The sequence below is a fragment of the Megalops cyprinoides genome, chromosome 2, assembly GCF_013368585.1.
Source record: "Megalops cyprinoides isolate fMegCyp1 chromosome 2, fMegCyp1.pri, whole genome shotgun sequence".
Lineage (NCBI taxonomy): Eukaryota > Metazoa > Chordata > Actinopteri > Elopiformes > Megalopidae > Megalops > Megalops cyprinoides.
The window spans coordinates 40,581,763-40,600,426 of record NC_050584.1 but is presented as its reverse complement, the minus strand read 5'-3'; the positions used below and the strand labels follow the sequence as shown (position 1 = coordinate 40,600,426).

Here is an 18,664-nt window from a genome sequence, read left to right as displayed (position 1 = left end):
CTCTGCTCTGAAGTGGCTGACAGGGCCCACCGCATGCCAAAACTTAGCCAAACTTAGCCTCCTTGGTGCACTTTGCCCTACTCCCCAGTCCAGCCTCATACCAGCAGAACCTTTCCTTTGAGATTAAGTTGGGGCACCTTTCATATTAAGATAAAAAAGCCCAATTTATCCCAGCTTGCCTTAAAACATGGCTGTTTTGGACAGATTGGATTCTATTTTGGAATGCAATAGATGTTGTGAAATCCCCCCTCTCCCCTCCCCCTCCCTCCCTCCCCCCGCCCCCACCATGCAGCTGCAACTGTGCCCTTATTTGGCCTCCCAGCTCGGACAGGTATTTATTGCTCTCTTCATCACACAGGTTGCTTCATGGTTTTGTGGTCCCCAGGGCAAAGGATTGGAATAACTGCTCACTACTCCCACTTCCTCTCCTTCTGTCTCTTTAAATATACATTTTTTGTTAGATTTCTCTGGTACAGATGTGCAAATTTGTAAAAAGGTGCTCGTCTCTTTTTCTTTTCTCATTCTGTCAGATTCACCACATTTGTCTTTCACCAGCTGGTCATAAAACAGGCCCCTTTTTTCGCATGCAAGGCTAATACCTGCAGAAGTGCACACAATTCAAGATGTCAATCCACATCTTTTGGGTAGGAGCTCTACAGCTAATTCAGTTGAGAAAGTGTTTGGTTTAGGCCAAGCTTGTTACAGTCAATCAAACGGTTTTTCTACATTTCCTGATGCTCCCAACCCTCACGCTCAGGGAGATCTGAAGTCAAGTTGAAAGAATAACCCAATTGGTAATATGCCTCAGCTTAAAAAGGGGACCAATATTATCACCACCTAATATACAGATATATACATGTATATAAATTTAAAGTGTCAAGTACCCAAAGCAGTCAACTCAAAAGGAACAAACAACAATACAAACAACAAAAAATTAAGACAGATCAGAAAAAAATGAAAATGCTGAAGTGACAGGTTTGGGTGGGGTGAGAGGGGGGTTCAGTGTGGTGTTGCCCCATGGCAGAATGATGGTGGTAGTGCTTGAGAAACACAGAACCCCTCTCTTCCCCCTGGAATAAGAAGAGCCCCCAAACATGGATTCGACTCAACATTTACCTTTTAAAAAAGATGAACCATTTTCACAGAGTAAAAAACACTAAAACCCAAACCTTTGTCTGATACTTTCTGGAACATTTAGAATCAGGGCAGTGCACCGGCATGGTTCCTTTTGTGTTGTCCTTGCATATATTGCCATATCGATATGGGACAATGACATTTTATAGTGTATGTACTTAGAACTGTTTTAAAATATGAGAGCTGATTGCTTGCTTTCCATTTGAATGTGCATGCTAAAATCCATTTAACCAGTGCAACAGGTGTATGTCACCACCCTCTAACTTTTGTAAGGCTTTTCTGTGGTATTTAGTGTCTCCTTTAAAGCAGACAAAACACATTAAATCTTTCAGCTGCATAGTTACTCTTAGACTCCTGTTTTCACTGCATATGGGAAAGCAATATTTGCCAATACAAAAAACCCAGACCACACAGAAATGGTTCAGAAAGAAGCAGACTCCAGAAGCGTGACTTTTAGTGTTCTTTGCTCCTTACCAGACCACTGCCTCTGCTCACGTGGCAATTCTGTATTCCAAAGCAAATGGAGAAGGAAACTTAAGATTAGATTTTGTGACACCCTGATTTGGTTTATAGAGGAGTAGTTAGTTGTTTTTTTTGTTTGCCTTTGTTTTTTTCCTCCTTGTTTTGTTACCCCTTCTGGCGTCCAGCATCCCTCCGGCTCACTGCCCCGCCTCCCCCAACTCCTCCTGCTGCCGGGGGCTGTGGGCGGGGCTTCCAGGGCCCCCCTCCACGACAACCGCAGCAGCCGCCTCCAGACGCCGCCTCCCCCTGCCACTGCGGGGGACGGGCATCGGAAGCACCCCCCCAGCCTCCAGGAGCCCGGGGTCCCGCACACGCGGCTTGCGGCCTCGGCGGGAGGGGACGCCGTTGCAGCCATCCTTCTTGAGGTGACGGTGCAGGTGGTCAGAGCGCACAAAAGTCTTGAAGCAGCTGGAGCACTGGTAAGGGCGCAGGCCGGTGTGTACACGCATGTGGTTCTTCAGGTCGTAGTTGTGGGCGAAGGCGGCCCCGCATTGCGTGCACAGGTAGGGCTTCTCCCCCGTGTGCTTGCGCATGTGAACCTTCAGCTTGTCCTGCCTGGGGATATACATAAGCGCACATGAGTTCAAGCTAGCTATTCCAAACCTAACACTTAGGTTGAACTTTAACTGTTCATTTGGCCCATGGAAGATAATGACCACTTCATTGACTGAACAATTATATTCACCGCAAGTTCAAACAGAGTGAGCCTCATTATTTGATGTATCACTCCATATTGTCCAATTTTCAGTGTGATGAAAAGTTGCCTGTGGGCGTCATTGGGAAACCTGAACTTCTGACACTGTGAAAACATACAACTGTAAATTGTACAAACTGCATTCATGCAAGTTTTGCAAAAGGAAAAGTTTTGGCATACAGCTTTCTTCAGTGTTATTCAATTGGCTGCCTTTATATAAGCAATTTTAAACCATCAACACAGCTGTACAAGTCCATGTCAAGGATATTTATGGGTTGCTAACTCCTGGAAAATCCAAACAAGGCAATTCTTAATTTCCTCAACTATTCACTTGACTTATTAGTTTTATTTAAAATAAAAATTGCTCGCTCCATCTCAAAAAACACCCACCATCCCAGATCTTGCTACCACTCTATCAGAGGGTGCAAAGCAATGACAGAGATGTCCCTAAACTTTTTAATGAAAAATTTTTTAATGAAAAGTTTATTAGTTGCATGGATAAGGGGGAATTAATTTTGACCCAGTTAGCTAACTTTGTTTTTGGTGTTTCCTGCAAAAATTGGTTAATTCAAAACTATTAATCAGATTTGGACTTGCCTTGGTTCTAGTAATATTTGAGGGCTAAAGAAATCCAAATCAGCTGCCAAAAGCCTATTTCTAAGCCTCTAAGCCCCATACCTATTTCAACATTTAAATGAACAGCATATAATGTAATTTCTGTATGCTTGACTAGCAGTAGGGAGTTGTACTTCTCAGGGTAAATACTCAAGAATTAGAAGATTGTTTGGGTCTAAAATTGAGATGATTATTTTTTCCTGTCCAGAATATTACATTTATGGGGTTTTGTGGTCTCATTTTTTGAAAACATCTGTTTCTATTGTCAGCAGGTTTGTCCATTAGATGATGCTACCTGGAGTTGGTCGTTTGAAAGACAGAAATTTAATAAAAGTAACTCTCTTGTTTGACTTGTAAAACATAATTTTCATCCTTGCAATTATTAAATATTTACAAAAATGTCTAAGGGACATCTCTCTCATCATTTTATACCATCTGATAAACTGACAGCAGGTTCTGAGACGGTGGGTGTTGAAACCTCTCCTCCTTACATCATTCAACATTGAATGAGTCAATAACATGTTTTTTTTTTTGCTGTGTTTCAGATATATACACACACACAATTCATTATGAATCCGACCTTGACACAGCCTTATGCTGCTAATTAACGGTGCAGAATCAGATTGTTGCTCCTTGTAGTGTGAGATGGCTTGTCCTTACCCTCCACTCATCACCATTAATAGGTGTTTACCATCAGCTAAAATGGGAACTTGATTTAAAATGGCACAAGAGTTCATACATCACGTGTGAAGAAGAAAAAAGTGACGACTCTTCATGTGAAAATGTACCCTTACTGTTGGGTTGCTCACTCGGGGTGAACCATTGAAGCTCTGAATTCAGATACAGCTTTATCGTTGTTGTAAAAAGTTCTACATCAGTGAAGGTTAATAGTAAGTGTTCATTTTAGCTTTGTTAGGTGGTTTCTTACCAGAAGTCACTATTCTTTTCAGATTCTAGCACCCCTGAGCAAAACTGTACCATTAACTGAAGCTGCTGACTGGAGAAGGTGTGCTTTTCATCACTTTGTTATTTTATGCAAGATTTAATGTTGCACTCCATTACTTGTGGCAAGAAAATGGAGTCTTACTAATTAGATAACAGACAAACAACCCACAATACAGCAACGGCACAAAGATTTAAATGGTGTAATTCCCCTCGAAAGAATTTTATGGAAGAGCATAAGGTAAATCAATTTTACAATATGTGGAATATATTTCTTATTCAGGCCCTAGTGTAATGAAACCTGCTTTATTGGGGGATAATCAAGATTTAAGATTGTGTGACTTACAAAATAATTTTATGACACAAATAATATACATCACAGTATAATGTACCTCACAGTTACATAGTGGTGCCCTGGGTATGGAATGAGGACAAATGTTCTTAGCCTCCTTGTGACTAATCTAAACTACTGTTTATGTAATTCTATACTGTGACTTCCAATGGATAAAAGCTAGAAGTCATTACTGGAGAAATGTCAAGTCCAGTCAAAAACATCATTTTCAATACTAAAAGGTATTTTGGAAGCAGAGGCAATCATGTGTTTTTATGTTTTGTTGTTTGCATAATGCATCAAAAAGAAGCTTTGCATTTCTATCTGTCTGTAGCGAGCTGAACCAGCACTTAAGGTTCTAAGGTATGTCTTGAGGTGTCATGTGTGACACCATCAAATTAAATTCTTTGGTGAGAATTTGGTTGGTTTTCAAGGACTAAGAGCAAAGCCTCTGTTGATTGTTATGGTTATGAGCTATTTTACTGCGTGCACAGCCCACTTGATAGAGGACCAGCCCACTTTAACTTTAGCTTTTGCATAGGCACCTGTGAGTCATCTGCAAGGGATACAGTTCTTTGGGAGGATGGAAGACAAAAGCACATATTCTCCCACAAAGCCAAATTTTCAGTGCTCACATAAGACACAGCTGCCTCAGCTTCATGGAGGTGGAAATGGGTTTCCTAAAAAAAGCTGCAATTACCCCCTTTTACACAAAAGTACCCATTGTAAGCTCCTGCTATAAGCCAACCACACATGTAAAATATGCAGTGTATGAATCCAGTCACAGATCCCAAGCTATAATACCTAAAGATAAATAAAGCTGTACATTTCACCTTTCTTCATGAAAGGAAATTGTAATTTAGCCTTCTTCAACCGAGTGACTTTCTTTTTATTGGACATGAATCTCTTTGCAAGGGAGTAGGAATTACCACTATCAAATTACATTCTGAAATTGTTATATCTTTCTCTGATGATTGAAGCGTCACTACATATTGTACTAGTACTTGTTTTTTTTTTTTTGTCAAGACAAAGCAACTCCTGCCTACTAAAAAAATATAATGTAAATATTGAAATATAATGTAATATTGAAAAACACAGACAGTACTTTGAGAACAATACATTCAATAGCAAACACAATATTAATATTAAAGCAATATTACATTTACATTTGACTATCCACTCTTTTCACCACAGCTGATTTCTTGATAATTCAAAGACATCCACATAACCAAAGCACATAAACACTCCCTGTGTATGCATTTAATAATTATATGAAATAAGAGAACTCAACTTTTCATAACATTAAAGCTTTTGGATGCATCATAATGAAGCAATATAGCCTATCCACAATCCACAACAAGTTTGGTTACTGACAACTCCAGGTATTTTACTCAGTTACAAGATGCAGAGGTGTGCACCAGAATCTAGTGACAATCTCTGGTAATTATTACGGTATATGTGATGGACAGTGCACGAGGTAGAAAACTCACCCTGTTGGTGTATATTTTCAATGGGAGTCCAAAGAAATCATCAAATAAAACAGCATTGGGGTTTAAATTTTCTTTGTGCCCATTATTATACATAGTAAATATGCTACAGCTGAATTAGCTGGATCATTGTTCACCTTCAATTTAAGTCAAATTTTAATGCAAATTTCAAAATTCATTTTGTAGCATAATATACAAAGATGTCCAAAAGTCACACCCCATAGAGATTTTGAGTGATAAATAGAAATGATTCACACAAAAGGAGAAAGTGAAATTTGGTTGTTATATATGGAAGTGAAGGTGACTCACATCTATCTGTTGCCTCGGAATTCAAAGAATAAAATCAAGGAAAGCCACCAACCATGGGCGGAACAATTACTTGATTCAAAAGAATAGAAAGCATTCAGCCATTAATCAAATAGAAAATACACTAACTCTGTAGCACTTTATTAAAAATCTCTGAGACCAGATAATTTATGGAATATTAAGAAATCTGTTTTACAGTACACATGTGGGACTGCATATAAACAGCATAACAACATATCTTTGAAATTGATGTGCTTACCAAAAATAAATATTGTACCTAAGCACTTTGTCAGATGCCTTTAAACTGTATCACACCACCTGCCCATGTCCTTTTACATTCAACTGCACATCTTAATCCTGCCATAAACAATTGCTTGGTTCTGATGTTGGTTCTGTCTATTCTCCCATAAACCTGCCTGACAATCCTGTAGACCTATATCCAATATATCCAATCCTATATCTTATTCTCTTAAACATATTTCAGACATCTGCAAAATACTGCATCTGACATTGTATGATATATATTTGTATATAATGTTTTGCATTTCATTTATCTAGTCTCCTCATATGCATTGTCAACAAATAATAAATATTAATCGGATTATATTTACATTTTATTCTAACCAATCAACAATTTTAACTGCCTTAGTATTTGGAAATAGTGCTGTTTATGTTAACAAGAATGCACATAAGAACATGCTGATAAAATGCATGTATTAGAATGTATTAGAACTGAAAATAAGCCAATTCCAAACATCTGAGAGACGTTTATGAAGACATAGCACAATATACACAGCATTACCATTTTGATACCTAAAATGTACAGGTACAGTACTGAGGTACAGTTCTATAACAAGCGATTAGTCAAAGGTTTGATGTAATAATTCCTTTGCATTATTGTATGGGTGAAGGGAGAGAAGAAATACTTTAAAACCTTGCAACTGGGGCATAACAGTTGTCACTGTGACACAGCCGTGTATACTTTGGCAATTCCAAATTATGGTTGCAAAAAGGGGGGAAAGCACTAAAACTTTTTTTGGATTAAAGTAAGAAGAAAGAATATCATTCTAACTTAATTTCAATTCCAACAAAATGAAGGTCTGATTTGTCCTTCTCACCCTGCCATTTCACATGACATTTAGCTACAGAACCGCCTTATGCTTATATCTGTGGGCTATATTCAAACTCATATGGTTGTGCCAGTACGGTATCTCTCTACACAAACTATACTCATAAGAGCATACAAACTCTGTTCTTGACCTGCTAATAGATCTTTCCTCAATCAATTGCTCAACAAAGTCAGCAAGCTCATTCAGCATAAGAGCCACACCACCTCACATTCTTATTGATTGTTGAGGTGGGAAAAGCCAAACGTTGCATAAAGTAACAGTGCTGTACATTGATTTGTAACGTGAGAATAATGATGCCAAATATTTTATAAGAAACAACATTACGAATGAATCATTTGCAGCAGAGTTACCCTTTGAGAGCAACAAAGAAGTCTGGTTCAAGACTAGATGTAATTCTTAGCAATAAAAAAATCAACAACCTAAAATTAGGTTTTAACCTTAGGGTTTCAACCTTAAAGTAGGATTGTCAGTTTTTACAGAAGTTTATTAAGCTTTATTTGCTTTATATGAGTTTCTCTGTGCTACAAAAAGCTTAATTCATAAGCAGAAATACACTTGACTCCAAAGAAATTCTCTTCCACTCTTTTACTTTCTCTCTGCAATTCTCTTTGCATTTGTGCTGTACTTGGTTAATCAGGAAAAAAACTGAAAATAAGTGACTATTGGCATTCCGTACGTTTACAGACTGATAACAAGCAATCTTGCCTAAAAAGCAGGACATCTTTATATTTCATAACTATAAATTCAAATGCCTTGTCTGTATTCCTGACCTTAACTGACCCCGTGCCCCCCTCCCCTCACTCCCCCAAGCCCTGAAGCTGGGGCAGAGTGCAACTAAACAAACTGTAGTAGTTAAGGCGACTGAGCAGCTGGGCTAGGAGTGGGGGCTGCCTCTGGCATATCAGCGCTTGCAGGGCCTCGGAACAAAGTGGCACGCTGACAGGGGTGAATTATTTAAAGGACAGGAGTGATTTATTACGGCGCAAGGTGCACTCTTAACCCTGATCAAACAGGATTAAGATTACAATACCCCCTTCCCCTCGCCTCGGCTGCATTCAGACGTCAAATTTAGATCGCCCTCGCACAAACAAGTTCTGAGGCGTTTCAGACCGAATCTATTTCTAACGCGGGTCCCCCTGATTAATTCATTAGGGGATGATCTCAAGGAAGAGGATGTGTGTCGAAATACAATGAAAACAATGCAAACGGAGCCCTCCGAGCTCATCCGCGGCACGCACCTGATTTCATTAGGCAGGGATTCAGAGGAGAGCACATGAGCAGTGGGCAATAACAATGTCACCCAGGATCACAGGTTTAAATTACTGCATTGGCACAGATAGGGCAGAGCACTGCAACGCCCCTCCACATCAGGCATGAACGCTTTATGGCGGCCTCATCCCAGATAAGCTTGCTGCGTTGCAGCCCACTTTTATAAGACCTCCGTACTATAATTCCAGGACTTTGTCATGTAGCCTATCTCTATAAAACTGGGACAGCTTATTGCAGCCTGACCTTTTATAAAGACAATTACCTAGCACTGCCGCTCCGATTAGCATTTTTACAGGTGCATTGGCAAGAGGTATTTTTGTGTTCAACAGAAAAAGTGGGCACGCACACACACACACACACACACACACACACACACTCACGCACGCACGCACACACACACACACACACACACACACACACTCATACACACACACACACTTGCATGCATATCCAAATGCACCTGTACATACACGTAATGCTTAACAATATTTGCATTTTGGTCTTACTCATGATGTATGTGTCATAGAGTGTTATGTCAAGATTGCTCATGATTCATTGAGTTGTGTAAATGAAGTTTTTTTAATGCAAGGTGCCTCAGTTTTAACATTGAGGCCAGGCTTATTGTCGTATCAGGGCTCTTGTGTGAGGTTGGGATATTTTCACACCAGGCTAGATGCAGCCTTGACCCACATGCAAATCACAAGTCACAGAATTGGTGTTTTTGGTGCCTGTCCCCCCTAACAGCACTCTGGTGAGTGGGAGAGAGGTGTGTATCAAACTGAAACTGGCACTCAGAGCTGCTCGTTTCCCCAGCCCTTGCACTGTCCGCACCCCCCCCGGAGCTCACCTGGTGAAGCGCACTTTGCAGATGGCGCACTCGTAGGGCTTCTCTCCGGTGTGCGTGCGGATGTGCCGGGGCAGCTTGCCCGCGCCCTGGATCACCTTGGAGCAGATGGGGCACTTTTGGAAGGCCTTGGAGCGCATCTTCTTTTCCCCGCTGCCCCCTCCGCCGCCCGAGCCGGCCCCGCCCCTGGTGAAGGGCAGCAGGCCCTGCGAGGCGGCGGCCTCCTCGTGCTGCGCGCTGTTAAAGTAATTCAAGTAAAACTCCATGTCGGGGTCCTCGCCGTCCGGGACGTCCTCCCCCGCTGCCACCCTCTCCTTCTGCCGCTCGATGGAGTCCATCATCTGCTGCAGGAGGGCGCTGGCCGAGCCGCCGTCCAGCTCCCGGCCCTGCTCCAGCTGCTGCTCCAGTTTGGGGTCCTGCGGGAGGTAGTAGTGTCCGTTCTGGGAGGGAGCGTAAAAGGGCGGCACTGCGGCGCCTCTAGCCCAGGCCAGGATGTCCCTGTCTTCAGCTTGCGCCCCTTCCCTGTCGTCGTCGTCCTCCTCCTCCTCCGGGTCCTGCGCGGGCGGCTGAGCCAGGGCGAGGGCCACGGGGGAGTAGTACTCGCGGGGGCCGCTGGGCGTCCCGTTGCTGCTGGCCCCGTTGCGCTGGTTAAAGTGCGGGTGCGTGGGCAGGTCCCTGAGCTCCGGCGTGCTGCAGCTGCTGTCCCAGTGCGCACTCTTCTGAAAGAACTCCAGGTACTCGCGGGCCCGCAGCCGGTTCCCCTGCTCGCCTCCTCCGCCCTTCAGCTGCTCCTCATCCTCCTCTTCATCCTCTCCTCGCTCACTGCCCGCCTGCGAGCACCAACGGGGACACAGTCACTCTCCCACTCACACACACCAGGAGCATCAGCTGCTAGACATCAGTGTTGCTGTACGCCAGGTCTCAAAAATAATGATGCCAGATATTAAATGTCGTTTTTAGTAGATCAATCTATCAAGCTATGTCGATATCTGCACATGCATGTATATCTATATATTTATCTATAGATGTCGATATATATTTTAAACTGTGTCAATAAATGTGGGAAAATAGGGGAACGTGAAAAATCATATGTACCTCCCACAGATAATGAATAACCTTTTCTGTTGTAGTTATGACCAATAATAACATATGGACACGCATACTCACATGGGTCCATTGTTTGGCATTGTTTTTGTGTCTTTTCAGGAGCTACTCCAGACAGCACCAGTGTTGGTGAGTGATAGTGTACCGGAGCGATCGAATTTGTGACAATGATGACGGCTGTGGTGTTAGTGTGTGTGCTGCTGACAGCATCAGACAGCAGAGGGGCGCACCGGCGGGGAGAGCACTTTGGTGTCCAGCAGGTGTGCGCAGACGTCTCGGACAGGGGGGATCTCCAGCAGGCGGGCGGCACTCAGAATGTCCCCCACGCTGGCGTGGCTGACGGTGAGGGTGGCGGTGTAGGCGAAGTCCAGGAGGGCAGACAGGGTCTCCGCCCGCACGAAGTCGATGGCGTAGACGCTCTGGCGATCGGCGGCGGCGCCGGAGGTGAAGAGCTTGTGGAAGTAGGAGCTGCAGGAGGCCAGGACGGAGCGGTGGGCGGGGAACTCCCGGCCCTGGGCGACCAGCAGGACGTCACACAGCAGGCCGCTCAGGCGCTGCTCGTTCAGGCCGCCCAGGATGTCCGCGCTGTGCTCCGGGAAGGGGATCCCCACCGGCCCCTCCTCCGTCCCGCCCGCCCCCGCCCCGGCCCGGCCCCTCCGCCCACCCCTTCCACCGGCCCCCGACGACATCTTCCACCAGCCTGCCGCCGAGCCGCAAATCACAGCCGCCGCCCGTGTGTCCGTCCTGCCGTCTGTCCGTCTGCCTGTCTGTCGGGGGGAGGAGCAGAGGAGAGAGGGCTCATGTTTCGGCTGTGCAGGAGAACAGCAGACTTCAGACACGTCCAGTCGCTTTGCAGCAGCCCGGCCGCCTGACTGCAGAGACACTGGGATCACTCGAAATATTTCCCAGCATGATCGATGCGCTTCCCGTGGGAGAATCTATTCTGATGATCACACTGACAGAGTGTTCATGTTGCTGTGTTTTGTGGCATTCTGACTGACAGCAGCTGAACTGGATATTAAAGTAATTACCTCTCAGGCTCCCAAAACCACTTTAGTTGCAGTTCTTCTGTATACTTCCCAAAGTATTTTCGCAGGTCTAATATGAGGTGAAAATGATAGCTACTACAGCAGTTAATAACAACCTTACACTTATGTCTAGTATTATTGTCCACTCTACACCCTGGCATTCAATTTCATTAACATCAATTGAGCAGGTGCCTTTGTTGATGCCAAATTCTGGACACTGAATTTATTCAGCCTCTGCCCCCATGTAATGGTGCACAGCACTAATAGTATTCATATGAGTCCTACTAAAGGGAAGAAGGAAAAATCTCCCTTAAGTGAAGCAACAGTTTCCTCCCCTTCTGTTCAAACCCAGAACCTGGCCACCGTGAATCACAGTGTCCTCACCCCCCCCTGCGTACTGCAGGCCAGGCTTTTCCAAATCTAATGAGACATTAATCCAGGGGTCCAAACTCCCTGGACTGGAGCCATGTTAAGACATTATAGAGCATGCTCAGTCCTTTCTGCACCATCTACCTCCAAACAGGTATCGGAGAGTCTGCTCTTGCTAAACATATGGGACTGTAGTATCCACCGTCTCTGCTGAATGCGTGGGCATCTGACCCCAGTGTGACCCCATTCTTAGCTGGCGCTGAACTGCGGGCCCACCTGCCTGGGAGCACTGGCAGCTCTGGCAGCTCTCAGGACTGCTGCGTGGGGCTGTGAATGTGCTGTGCGCGTGGGCGTCTGCGTGCTGGACGCGTGGCTCTGTGCGTGCTGGGCGTGAGTGTACGTGCGTGCTGGAAGAGGGTGTGTGCGTGCTGGGTGTGTGCGGGGCCGTGTGGTACGCGCTGTGTGTCGGTAGTGAGGTGGGTGGGGGTGGGGGGGCGGGGGGCTTTGCCCGCTGCAGACACAGTAGTGGAAAAACCCCACTGGAAGAGGAGGAGGAGGAGGACACGCTCAGCAAGCTGTGAGGGAACGGTATTAAAAAGGGAGGTTGTCAATCCGGTCTGAGCCGGTTACCCCACCCTGCGCTGCGTGCCAAGTTTCGGGAAAGGCTGTCCTCTTGCTCACGTGTGGGGGGAGATTAAAATAATCGACTGCAGCCTGAGGGGGGGAGGGGGGGGGTCTGGAAAGCCACCCTCCTCAATTTGTCAACGGATACACACACACACGGGCGGACACACGCAAACCGACAACCCCTACCCCCCCCCTCCATCTGCCACTGAGACCCAGCAGGGGGGAAGGCTAGGGGGGATTATTTTCTATAAGAGCAACGTATTCAAATAACATTCCTTCAGATCAAGCCCCCCCAGGCCTTCTGCATGTGCTCAATGTGCACCTGCTCAACCCAGAGACTTCCAGCTCTACACCTTCTCACAAACTCACATGCCTCATCACACCTAAAGCACTTGCAAAAGGTGAGGACAACACAGGTCTTTTTTCGGTAAAGACCATTTAAAAAAAAATACTGAGGAGAAGTGGTAGTAAACTTCATTTTTTTCAGACTGGATGTCTTTTTGATTGCAGAGTCTGGATAAAGTGAAACAGTTGGTTCTTTTTGGTTTTCGACCTTCGTATTTTCCCACTACAATTCACATACGCAGTCTACATCCAGCAGCCACTTCAGTTTGTTCATTGTTGACGGTCTCATATTCACTCAAAAAACAGAAAAAAGCAAAAACATCACACGTTTGTTTTTCCCACCCTGGGAAACGTTTGGTATGTAGTATATTGTTCATGATAAAGCCGCTCTCAAGGGTGACAAAGCCCTTCCTCCTTTAACTATTGCAAACAAGATGACATTGACTGCACAGCTTCTGCAACTTCCCCCTTCCCCTTACAGACCACACCTGATAAAACCTCCGCTACAATGCGGGCAAATTCTATTATCATTGTCACATTTGAATATCTAAAACAGAAGAGTCAGCCGGTGATCAAACGGTCAGCACCCCATGAGGTTTAAACAAAACAAAAAAAAAAAAGAAATGAATCCAGAAAACGTGCAGCATTCCCCTTCCGAGAATGTGTGCCAACGCAAGCCGATGAAGACACCGTTCTTGCAACAGACATCCCCCTGATCTGGGCTCGGCACGCCGTGAACTGCAGCTCGAAGTTCTGCTGCGGTGAGGAATGTGCAGCTCCTAGCCCGCGTCCCCCCGGCGGCCCGTCCCCTGCGCTCCTGTACGCCAGGTGCACACAGAGACCTTCTGATGTGCAGTCCTTGAATAACCTGAAGAGCAAAAGGAGGAGGAAGCGTGCGCACAAACAAACCTGATCCTGACACCTCCTCGTGGCGTTAACATTCCTTATCACTTATTCATGGCGCTGGGTGACAGGGCTGTGCCATGTCCCAAATGCCTTGTTTCTAGGGCTGGCCCTGCTGCAGGCTCGCCCTGGGCCCGCACGCACAGGGCACTCTGCTTTGCAAGTCAAACCACAGCTTACTGGACGGCTGATGCTCCTATCAAGATGGGTTTTCCGTTGGAGATTAGACTCAACTACATAAGTGACACTCACTCCAGACTCTTCAATTCCATGTCAATTCTTACTGAAAACAGTCCAGTGACAGGAAAATAGTGACTCAAAAGGATATTCCACAGGGGAGTTACATATGGCCAGTATTTACTGAATTTTACAAACCGGCTCGACTAGGCGTCAATTACAGGACAGCGGACGGCTCTGTATATCATGGAAAGGGTTTGACATAACATTGATAGCCTTCCTGCCTTGTATAAAGTGTTGCTGTGCATGGAATGTACACATCTCACACATCTTTGTTATTTTACCAGGGAAGGCCTTTATTTACCTTCTTGTTGGACTATAACAGAAAAAAAAACTCAGAGCAAACACAGGGCAAAGAAAAGGTGTAGTTCACAAGCACACCTGTGCATTACAGTAACTCAGCTGGACCATCGACGTTGGGCTGTGGCCAACACATAGAGCGAGCAGGATGAAAGCATGTTGCATTACCAGTTGCGGCACCGCATGCCCTCAACCCCCTCTCTGATTCTCTCATTCTGATTAGCCGCCGCCACATACTGTGAAGCAGGGCGATCTCTGGTCAGGGGACAGGAGGGGTCAAGGTCAAGGCCTAGGGGATATTACAGGATAATAGGAAGTGTAATGGGGAGGGGGGGGGGGGGCGTGAGTTCCAAGAAGGATGGGGGTTTGAGCAAGCTCTGAGAGTGAGTCATTGCTGCCAGCATTGGTAGGAAGCCTGACTGGTCGTACAGTGAGCGAGCAGGAAGAGAGAGAACAACTGATAAAAGTTGAGTTGTGGGGTTGGGCTGTTTGGCTAAGGTCATGTCAGGATGCTGCAAGAAATCAGACTTCCGCCCACATGGCCCCTGAAAGGTATTGGGTAGTACAGTGCAAAATCTACCATTACAACTCAGAGCTATGTGGTTGAAACAAAATTAAATAACGCCTAGCCGCACATTAACCACCGATCCGATTATTGCTCTGACACCGTAGTAGTTCTGAGTTCCACTGCACTACTGGCTTCCTGAATGGGAGGGTAGTGTAAGACAGTTAAAAAAGCTTGTCTGTTTTTGCAGTCCTTAGCCACCTCTCTGAGTACTTTCATGAGCCCACAAAAAAATCACTCACCCACAGAGAACTTTATAATTATTTCATGTTTTTTTTCATGTTTGTCAATAAAATTTTACAAGTGCCTGGAAGTTGGCCTGTTTTACGAGGTAAATCCAAAGGTCTAAGTTCACAAAAGGGCAGCCACCAAAACCCAGCAGCAGTAAGAACCAGCACACACAGGAGGAACTTTGGGACTAGGGCTGAGACCCCTTAGCTCTTTAGGGGAATCAGCTGGAAGCCAGAAAGAACTTTAAACGGATCAGCTGCCTCATATGGTTGGACCTCGCTGGATCACGTCTGCCTTTTCAAAGGCCCATAACTAATCTGGCAGTGTTACCCCTGCCTTGCAGAGAGAGACACAGAGAGAGAGAGAGAGGTCTTTCAGGAAGTGAGAGGCCATGAACAAACCCACATGTGAATAAAGACAGCATTGCCGCCGACAGCCCCCCCCCCCCCTTTCCACCGCCATTCTGCCGAGCAATTCGCCATTCTTTCGCCCTCCTGCAACCTAGAGGGAGAAGACTTCCTGTGTGTCTGTGGCAGGCGTGTAACAGAACCCCTTCTGTTATCAGATGACCAGCTCCCAGACACTGCACTGCGCTCTCCTACCGTCAGCCCACCACATCGCCCACTTCCCCTTCTGCTGCTGCTGAACAGGCTAAAACAGAACCCACTTGCTGGAAATTTGTAGAGGGGCATTTCAATGAAATCAAGTTATATATACGTGGTGCAACCTATTCTTTAATGATCACTCTGGTTTGCGCAGCCTAAAAAGCGACCCTTTTCCTTTAAGGTCAACAGGGTTCAACCAACACTACATCTTGAACTGGGCCTGCCTACATGCACATTACAACCACGTTCCAAAAACAAACACACAATCAATAATGTAAGGGGGGAGAGCGAGAACCGCTTGGTTAAAAAAGCAATTAGGGGGTATAGCAAGATGAACCTGCTGATTACCATTAGCTGAACGACACTATGACGGCACGGTCCAGTGATGTATCTCAGCCTGTAATTAGATCAGGTTGTGCAAGTTGTCAGAAAGGCTTTAGAGCAAGCCCACTCCCTCCCTGCATCTCAACTGAAACAAAACAGCATGCAGAGGGCCATCTTTATGGGGAAGCGGTTGCACAATGCCGTATTGCACAGAGAGGGGAGTCTCTTGCTCTGTATGTGCATGTTCAACGCCACCCCCCACCATTTGCAAGACTTAACAGGCCACAAACCTTCTCTGCCTTCCTTATAATGCATTTGCTTTCACATATATTCATTTGGCTGAAAAACGTTGCCTGTCCGGCGTCTCACACTTGCCACTTCACCTGCTATTCAGTTGCATCATCGAATCACGCTGATTCCTCCATCACCGTCCATGCAGGCATGACGGCTTATGCTAGCGAGCTGCCCCTTAAGTTGTTCAACAGTACGCTGAAACAGTCCCTTTTCCATTTCCCTTGACTTCCAATAAAACGGCAGTTAGGCAGCTGTCTCCCCTGCACTTCTTCTGCATCGTAATGTATGTCACAAGCACATGCGTGTAAACCCTGAAGTATCTGAGGCGGTGCCTGTCAGCCAGAGCCAGTAACATATAGAGAGATGATGCTCCAGTCACAGCCTGACCAGGAGAGCAGGCCTCTTCAGGAGCACACATGAAGGAACAGGAGCCTCAACTGAACTTAGAAACCGTTTTTTTGGGTAGCACTATGTCAAATGCACCCACCTCCATCGTCAAAAAACAAGTTCAGCAAACACAGGGTGGCAAACATATGCCTGCACATGTGAATTATAAAAGCTTCTTCCTTCACACCACACTCACAAGGACACATACAGATGAAAACTTGTCAGGTTAACAAACAAAGGAATGACAGGGGCTTCCCTTGAGCTATGGGAAAGCAGGAAGCAGGCAGAAGAGGAACTAAAAGGGATTCCCAAAGGCAATAATCAAAGTGTCTAAATCCATGTTTTAATTCGACCAGTTATAACAACATTGCTTCCAACCATACGTCAATAATATCTTCCATATAACGTAGAATTGACTTTCTGAGGTAGTTTGTTAGTCACATCTAGCAGTGTTGTGTCAAGCTGTAGTGTTGTGTGCACCTTAGGATCCTTCTGTGTGATTTAATCAATTTTATTCTTTTACACATGTAAAATAATAGAAAAAAACAGTAATTCTAATATTAATACATATGACATAAATGACAACAGATGTATAGGTATTGACAGATAATATCCCCTGCGGAAAAAGACCATGCAATATCATTGATCCTACTGCTTCAACGCTTTGTTTTTTCCCTTTCCCTCTCATCTCATTATGATTATTATTATAATGTGCACTGTCGTCAACCCAGACAGCAATGAGTTAAAAATATATGTATCATTCAGTTCATTAATTCTCAAACCGCCCCTGATATATGTGGCAGTATGTGATCTCACTTTTACTGTATTTTCCACTTCCACATCATCTGCAAGTGGGTCAAGTACAGTATCAGGAGCCATTTCTTCCACAGAGATCCTGCTGTTTGTTTCCTCAGCTTTTGTCCCCTTTTGGGATCATTTAGTTTCTGTTGTTATTGAACTCTTGTCACACAAGGAAGTAGTGAGTGTGAGTGGAGAGTATGCAGGATTTGCTCTTACCAGCTGGGGAGAAATTTGCCTCCTCTCCCCGGGCCCAGTCCAGTCAGTCTCCCCTGCCTGCCTGCCTGCCTGCCTCCGTGTCTGGGCAGGGCCCTGCCTCGGTGGAGGAGCCTTCGGAGACAGGAAACTTCCGAGTGGCCCTAGTCATACAGGCAAGCCCTAGCCTGATCCCACACAGGCAGACACCTACCACCCCCTCTATTTTCAGCCCACTGCTCCTGCTTCCATTCCCCCTCTGTGATTGGCCTGACTGCCAATCACTCACCACACCTCCCTAAACTGATAGGCTGGCGCCTGTTCCCTTTCCTGTGTGGCCAAGGGCAAGGCACTCTGGGATATAGAGTCCCTGAATGCTATTCCACCTGCTCCAAAGCCTCACTCCTGAACTACGAGTCCCAGCTTTCCCTTGCACCCCTCTTCCCCCCCTGCCACCTCCAAGCCTGTTCCAACGTAAGCACTCAGGGCTAAATTATACACTACAGTATGTTGCTAGCAGGATGCCAGGTATTGAAAGTACAAACCAGCCATCAAACAGGGCCCTGCTCCATATGAGAAACACTCATCTTCTCATGCTCCCTGAGCTACAAACAGACTCGGAAATCCCTTCCAGTCACACAGTGCCCCTGTCTACGTTTTCCCTCGGACTTCAAGATCCCTGACCTAAATTAAGACTTTTTCCCCTCCAGACAAAATGCCAGGCTGCATCAAAAATCCACCAAATAATTTTGAATGTACTAAACGCAGATAACTCACTTTTCACTTTAAGGCCATGTCCTCCAGAAACTGCAGCGTTCCAAACAGTAGTCCCATTGCTTGTCGCCGTACCTTGTCCTATTCAATTTTTTGGTGCTTCCTTTCTTTCGTTCGGATTCCCCTCAACTGCCCCCAGCTCCCTCCCCCTCCCCCAAGCACTCACACCTGCAGAAAAAAGTTAAAGCTTCAAACAAATAAAATAAAGTCCAGAGCAAACACATCAAAATAAAGTAAAAGCACAAGCAAAGTCAAAGGGGTAGAAAGAGAAAAGGGAACTTCCTTTACAGCATTAAAAAAGATC

The 18,664-nt window shown here is 45.4% G+C and overlaps 1 protein-coding gene across 1 annotated transcript; it reads right to left on the bottom strand.

Moving 5' to 3' along the window:
• Nucleotides 1-1,736: 1,736 nt before the first annotated feature.
• On the bottom strand, nt 1,737-17,758 carry zbtb7a (zinc finger and BTB domain containing 7a). Its single transcript, XM_036522090.1, is given in 6 exon segments — nt 1,737-2,211; nt 9,278-10,104; nt 10,609-11,145; nt 17,611-17,658; nt 17,661-17,710; nt 17,713-17,758. Coding segments are annotated over 6 exon segments (1,926 nt in total). The 3' UTR covers nt 1,737-1,793.
• Between the last annotated feature and the right edge of the window lie 906 nt (nt 17,759-18,664).